At 45.7% G+C, this 7,500-nt stretch overlaps 1 protein-coding gene across 1 annotated transcript in view; it reads right to left on the bottom strand.

Annotated features, from left to right (window-relative positions):
• Positions 1 to 5,682: 5,682 nt before the first annotated feature.
• The window catches only part of ntn1b (netrin 1b), a gene marked incomplete at both ends in the record, with an annotated part of 36,126 nt that continues 34,308 nt past the window's right edge, over positions 5,683 to 7,500 (bottom strand). The window contains one exon of the mRNA XM_084448724.1: positions 5,683 to 6,005. Coding sequence (XP_084304850.1) covers positions 5,683 to 6,005 — 323 coding nt within the window. The remainder of the gene's footprint in view (positions 6,006 to 7,500) is intronic.

Below are 7,500 nucleotides of genomic sequence, written 5' to 3'. Positions count from 1 at the left end.
GATGGGGGGGGGGGCGTTCCATTTCAGAGAGAGATGGAGGCACGGATTCCTCGGCTGCGTCCCATTCCAGCATTCCTGCACATTGTTCCCTACGATGACCTGAGGTGACTCTGCCCTGTCACCTCAGGGGAGTGGTGGATGAGGGGACGGTTGAAGGGAACAACAGTCAGGAATGGAATGCGGCCTGTGTGTCTCAGTTGAGCTACTAGCCCACTTGGCTTCACTGTGGCCGTCAGCATCAACATTCTACCGTCAAAAATCAAGAAATGAACCTCGGCTCTCCCCCCTCTCCTGCATATCCAGTAGGCCCAATTTCAGACCTGGGGCCTCATTTATCAAAGAGCGTGTAAATCCTGGTGTAAAAGAGGGCGTACGACGAAAACGCGGAAAATGCGAAATGTAGCGTACGACGAGAATATTTACACGCTTTTCGGATCTATCAAACATGTCGTACGCTCTGAAATCCGAGACTGGCGGAGAATAGAGCGTACGCGCACGCGCCCCGTGTTCCGCCCTCGCCACGCCCAAATTCAACCATATATGGTCTAAACCATGAGTGGCCAAACGTGGTTTCCCGGAAGGAACCGGCTTAAAAAGGTAGCGTGGAGCACCCAGGCGGGACAATGAAACATGGAACGAAGAGCTAAGAAGAGGAACTTGTCGGAGACGGAGGTGCATGTGCTAGTTGGTGAGGTCCACTCATCCAGAATCAAGTGAAAGTACTATTGGTTGCTAGTAAAAAGACAATAACGAGGGCTTGGTATAAGGTGGAACCCCCAACCAAGGAGCAGTGGTGGGTGTTGTGGAGGAGATGTATGTTAGGGAGAGGTTCACGCATGCATTGAGGATGCAGGAAGGAAAGTTAGAAGGGAGATGGGAAAAATGGATGGATTATAGAAGGAAGTGTGATGATACCACTAAAATTAAAATTGTCATATTTGAGTAAGAAAAAAAAGCTGCATGGATGGATGTACCCATAAGCTGTTATTGTAGGTTTTTATGTTTTATTGTATTGTCGTTGTATGGATGGAAAATGCTAATAAAGATTAAAAGTAAATAAGACAAAGAATATGTATCTTGGCTATGGACACACCAACAAGCCAGCCGTCACGCGCAGCGCCTGCCTCCAGTCTAGCCCCTACCCTGCTGTGCGCCAGGATGAATGAGTCATGCGTGGAGCCAGGCCACGGTGCCACTACACTTGTGATGAGCATGTCGGCGTCACATATGATTTGGGTATTTCTAGTGTGCACATTTTAGCGATTCACATAGACGTATTCATTCACTGATGGTGCCCTTATGTGGGTGCAGTCGCCATCGCCGTCACCTCTTTGGAGTTCTGTAGCGCCGGATTCATTTAGGCTCGCATTACGCACAGGAGGACTGTCATTTATATGCTTACCAAAGAGCAAACAGGTCCACATGATCACATATTAATGACAATCTAATTGGTCAATTATTGCCGTTTGATGGAGTGCCTGCATTAAGTGTGTGACATATAGCGCGGAAAGGTTTGGGACAGCGCATAGGTACAGTTTGGGGAACAAATCCATATCGAACCATGAATGAGCCGGTTAGAGGACACGTCTAATCTTGCATTGCGATATATGTTTGTGCTGAATTGGGCTATTAGCCTACATGATTGTGCGTTCATGAACTGTCGCTCTTATTCTCTCCGTCAAACATAGTAATTCACCGACGCACCACCTGCGTCGCCAGTTCCCCCTGTGTTCAAAAAGGGCGTAGAACACCGTGTAAATCGGTAGGACAAGCTGAGAGGTGTCGTACAAAAGCGCGGAGAAAGGCGACTAAATTTTCGCCCTTTCGGCTTGATAAATCGCAATGTGGGGGGGGCAAATGGCGTACGCCTGAACTCGCGAAAAAGACCGTGTAAAAGAAGGCGTACCTCAATGATAAATGAGGCCCCTGGAGTCAGCCAGCTATTAGTTGTGGTTGTAGGCGCGGTCTTGCTTTAATTATTTATTTTATTTTAGCATTTTCCTTTTAGTCCACTGTTATTTGTTTTTGCTTAGAAATATCTTGTTTGTATACTGGGAAATTTTGCATAGGAATGTCTGGTTTATATATGACCTTTGTCTTATCCTGTAATGTTAATGTACCGCCCTGTTATGTGTTGTATTATGTTTTCAAAATAAAAATGTTGATCACAAAAAAACTAAACAAAGAACCTTGGCGATTCTCTAACGTCAGACGCTGGCGTCGAACGCCACTCAACGGCTGCAGTGGAGCCGCTGTCATTAATTTACAATTCATTGTAAATTACAATTCATTTCCTGAGCGTCTGATAGTTGATGATTGACGCTGACGGACCCAGTAGAGCCAAGTTGTAAGACAGCATCACCCCCCCCGCCCCCCCCCCCCCCCCACACACACACACACACACATTCAAATACAGAGACCCAGACTCTGGAAGTCCAAGAGGGTTTTGTGCATTCCAGCTGGTGTGTGTGTGTGTGTGTGTGTGTGTGTGTGTGTGTGTGTGTGTGTGTGTGTGTGTGTGTGTGTGTGTGTGTGAGCCAGCGGCTGTCATGGAGCCAGGAGAGGCCGTGAGGAGAGAAAGGCGACCAGGAGACCATATCAGCAGTGATCTGCACGCACAGGTTCCTTAAACAGAGATCAGGCAATCAGCAGACATCATGGAATCAACAGAAATCAGGGAATCAGCAGAGATCAGGGAATCAGCAGAGATCATGGAATCAACATAAATCAGGGAATCAGCAGAGGCCATGGAATCAACTGAAATCAGGGAATCAGCAGAGGTCAAGCAATCAACAGAAATCAGGGGATCAGCAGTCACAGGTTCCTTAAACAGAGATCAGGGAATCAGCAGAGATCAGGGAATCAACAGAAATCAGGGAATCAGCAGTCACAAGTTCTTTAAACAGCTTTATTACAGATGAATTAATCTCAGACTACCAGGCCGCTCAATAACTACAGATTCAACAATACTTTGTCATCACAGTCACCTAGTGTTCAATGCAAAGAGTACACAAAATAAAAATAACAAAACCAGACAACAACAACAACAACAACAAAAAGCCACACGGTTTCATGTGTCATTAAATATATTCATTTGTGATAAACATCATATATTAGTATGGTTGACAGGACAATACACAACCTTTTTTCACACAATAGAACAACAATGTACAATGGCTGAGAGTGAGCTATGTTCAGATACAACCGTTCTGCAGCAGATATCTGGTCATGAGAACAGTTCATAGGTGTGTGTGTGTGTGTGTGTGTGTGTGTATGTGTGTGTGTGTGTGTTTGTGTGTGTGTGTGTGTGTGTGTGTGTGTGTGTGTGTGTGTGTGTGTGTGTGAGTGTGTGTGTGTAACTCGAATGTATAACAGGTAAACGAGAGAAATATATTTAATTCATCTGTCCTTTAAGCCTATGGTATTTAAAACTCTGGTTAATACACTTGGAGATTGATCTAGTTAATGTTTAACACAAAAATAGTAATACTATATAACTATATATATATAACATTTTTAACAGCTGGCCACCCCATAAAGTTGAGTACCAAGAATCATCTGGAGTAGTGGAACGCTGCCTTTGAAAGGTGGCTTCCAGTCTTGTGTTGATCATTATTGGATATTGATACAGTTATCTGTGATGATCACACAGGAAGTCAGCCTCACCTGACGATGTCATCACTCCACAGGATATGACATCACTCCACAGGATATGGTGTTTTACATACTGAGTGTTGTAGATAATTCACAATCACAATCATCTATCAGATGTAGAGAACATGCTCCGTGACGTCAACAGAAAACAAGATTCTCTCCCACAGATCATCTGTGAAACGTTTGTTCGGCGGTAGAGGACGAGGTTTGACTGAGCCAAGCGGACACGCGTTCTCTCAGCTCGACGCCGCTCGGTCTGTGGATGAGTCGACATTCGTAGTTGGCTGTGATCACAGTCTGTTTATTCGGTATCCCGGCCACTATCATTAACACCTGAACACATCTCATATGTCGGTGGAATACTGCGGTCGGTTAGAGTAAGTGCATGTTCGACACATCTAATCTGTCTAAATCACATCCTACACATCCTTTTTTGTTTTTTTAGTTGAAAAGGCGGCGAAGAACATGCCTTTTCGTTCCCATAACGACGTGCCTCGACTAAAATGTGAACTATCAACATGAGGTGAGCCGTTCTGTACAGTACATCACAGAGGTCAGAGGTCAAACTCTGTCTGGGTGGCTGGCCCGCGACCAATCAGATACTGGCGTTGGGAGTCTGTTTAGTTTAACTTTAAAGTGAAATAATGTTTCATCCAGTCCACCATTAAAGTGAAATAACACTTCACCATTTGAGTCATGCAAGTTATCTCAAATGCTTCTGTATAAGATGTATAAGTCATTTTGTCGTTCTACTTTTGTCAGTTTTTACTTTTTTAACTTTTGTTATTTTTTGCATTTTAGTCTCATCTCAGTGAGCTGAAATGGAGTAGACCCGAATGCACCCAGTACACGTACTACAGATGCCCCTAGGAAGTACATACTTTGCACAGCGTATGCATACTATTGGGACATACTACCTTGTCATAACATTGCGCTTTGAAATTTGACCACATCCGTCGCAGTCCATAAAGGGACGTTCGTCCACAGCTGTCACAACTCGCTCATGTGACATAATTTCCGCTGTGCAATGGATTGTGGGTCAGAATAGCCAGAAATGTCTGCTGGCTTGCATACTGCAAAATACGACCGGATGTAGTAGGACATCCTGGTATTTTTGCCATATTGCATGTGGCATACTATGTATTGGGACACTGCATCCTTTTTTGGCACACTATCTAGTATGGAATTACGCGATTCAGAACACAGCCCATGTCTCTTTGAGAAACTCATTAAGTCATGAACTCAGAATGTTATGAGCTTTAGATTGAGGTAACATCAGCCATATATGTAAGAAATCTGAGTGTTTCTGGCAGAGAGACGGGCTCTTGAACTAGAACAGGTAAATGATACTAACTCACAAAGGTTTGTTTTAACCAGTAGATGGTTGAACCACAGCAAAGCCATTTTTAATGAGCAGTTTAACAGGTCAGCATCCTAGATGTGTATACAGGGACCTGGATGGGTCTTGTTAACGAGGGGGAGGCCACGCCCCTTTCTGACCTGCCTCTACAGACCACTATACTACACTACGGAACCCTTTACACACACACACACACACACACACACACACACAAACTCATTCACACATACACTCATTCACACATTCACACACACACACACATACAGTAGTGGAGTACAGTAGATCTGATTTCTGATGTCTGTGACAAATGAATTGGGGAAAAAGTGGAAAGAAAGAAAGAAAGAAAGAAAGAAAGAAAGAAAGAAAGAAAGAAAGAAAGAAAGAAAGAAAGAAAGAAAGAAAGAAAGAAAAATGACCAACAGAACCCACAGGAATTGGATATTTTCGGTGCAAACTCTGCAATTCCACAACAAAACAAACTTAAAAAAGAAGAAAAAAAAGAAAGAAATGTGTTCCTTCACCAATGTTCCTAAAAACACTAAATATTCTCCTGTTGCTCCCACTCACAGCAGCAGCACTCAGTCCATCTCCTCTCTCTCTCTCCCTCTAGTCTTCTCCTCATCCTTCTCCTCTCCTCCTCCTCCTCCTCTCCTCCTCCTCTTCTCCTCTTAGCACTTCCCTCTCTTGTCCCTCTGCTGGAACTTCCTGAGGCGGCGTCCCCACAGGTCCTTCCAGGGGATGAGCATGCTGCCCTTGTCGGCCACCACGCCTCCCTGGCCGGGGGGGTCGTCCTGGTCCGAGCCCAGCAGCAGGTACTTCCGGCCGGGCTTGACCTTGGGGCAGCGGCAGGCCACGTCCCGGGCCCGGGCCCAGAGCAGCTGGTCGCCCCGGCGGATGCGGTGCTCGCCCTGCTTGTAGACGGAGATGACGTTGATGGTGAACTTCCACCACTCCCCCGCCTTATCACCCTTCAGTACATGCACCTGGAGCGCTGGGGGGGGGGAGAGAGAGAGAGAGAGAGAGAGAGAGAGGGAGAGAGGGAGGGTGGGAGAGAGAGAGAGAGAGAGAGGGAGTGAGGGTGGGAGAGAGGGGGGAGAGAGAGAGAGAGAGGGAGAGAGGGTGGGAGAGAGAGGGGGAAGGAGGGAGAGACTCAGGGAGAGAGCGAGGGAGGGAGGGGGAGAGAGAGAGGGAGAGAGAGAGGGAGAGAGAGAGAGGGTGGGAGAGAGGGAGGGAATGAGGGAGAGACTCAGGGAGAGAGAGAGGGAGGGAGGGGGAGAGAGGGAGAGAGAGGGAGGGAGAGAAAGATAGAGAGGGAGAGAGAGAGAGAGAGGGAAAGAGGGAGAGACTCAGGGGGAGAGAGAGAGGGAGGGAGGGAGGGAGGGAGGGAGGGAGTGAGGGAGAGAGAGAGAGAGAGAGAGGAAGAAGAAGAAGAGGAAAGCAGTATGAGAACATGTGAACAGTCATTTCTGAGATCTCTGTCAAAGGCGAGATGTATTTAGCAACACTTCATCTCAGTGATTCCTTATTAGTATGACCAGGTCAGCTATAGAACCTTATTAGTATGACCAGGCCATCTATAGAACCTTATCAGTATGAGCAGGTCATCCTTAGAACCTTATTAGTATGACCAGGCCATCTATAGAACCTTATTAGTATGACCAGGTCATCTATAGAACCGTATGTACTATCACAAGGTAATCTACAGTATAGAGCCTTATTAGTATGCCCAGGTCATCTATAGAACCGTAGAACCTTATGCAGTATAACCAGGTCATCTATGGACACGTATTTATCATGATCAGGTCATCTATAGAACCTTAGAGTAGGAGAGGAGGTAGAAGCCAGTCTGCCTGAACTGCTCAGATCTTTAGAACCTGGGGTCAGAGGAACCTGAACCTGGAAGCTATTAATGTTCTCTACCCCCTGGGCAGAGAAAGAGAGGAGAGAGTGAAAGATAGATGGAGAGAGAGAGGGAGAGAGAGAGAGAAAGGAGAGAGAAGGAGAGACAGAAAGATTAACGCCCCTGCTGTTTAATATCTCTGCTCCTGCTCATGCTCCTGCTGTTCAATATCTCTGCTTTGTTTACTGTCTGTTGCCTGTTGCTTGTTCCATGCCTGTTTTATGTTCTTTTGCTCTTACCGACATCTCTGTAAGCGACTTTGGTTACTGAAAAGCGCTAGCCTATATAAATAAAGTGTATTATTATTATTATTATTATTATTATTATTATTATTATTATTAGAGAGAGGAGAGAGAGAGAGAGAGGGAGAGAGAGAGACCTCAGCTGGTCTCCAGTAGGGATCTCTCTTATCCCAGGCCTTCTTTAACACATCATCATGTGATCGCTGCAATGTCCCTCGTCGTCGTAACAACGGGGAGAAAACAACTCGGAGAGCTAATCAGTGCTTGAGATGAAGTGGTTTAGTCCGGAATGTGCTATTAACTATAAAGTAGGGGGGGAGAAAAGGCAGATCTGAATGGATTCC

The sequence above is a fragment of the Borostomias antarcticus genome (genome assembly GCF_949987555.1).
Source record: "Borostomias antarcticus genome assembly, chromosome: 14".
In the NCBI taxonomy this organism is placed as follows: Eukaryota; Metazoa; Chordata; class Actinopteri; order Stomiiformes; family Stomiidae; genus Borostomias; species Borostomias antarcticus.
Note: the sequence above shows the minus strand (reverse complement) of the source record. Positions and strands in the feature narration are given on the sequence as shown.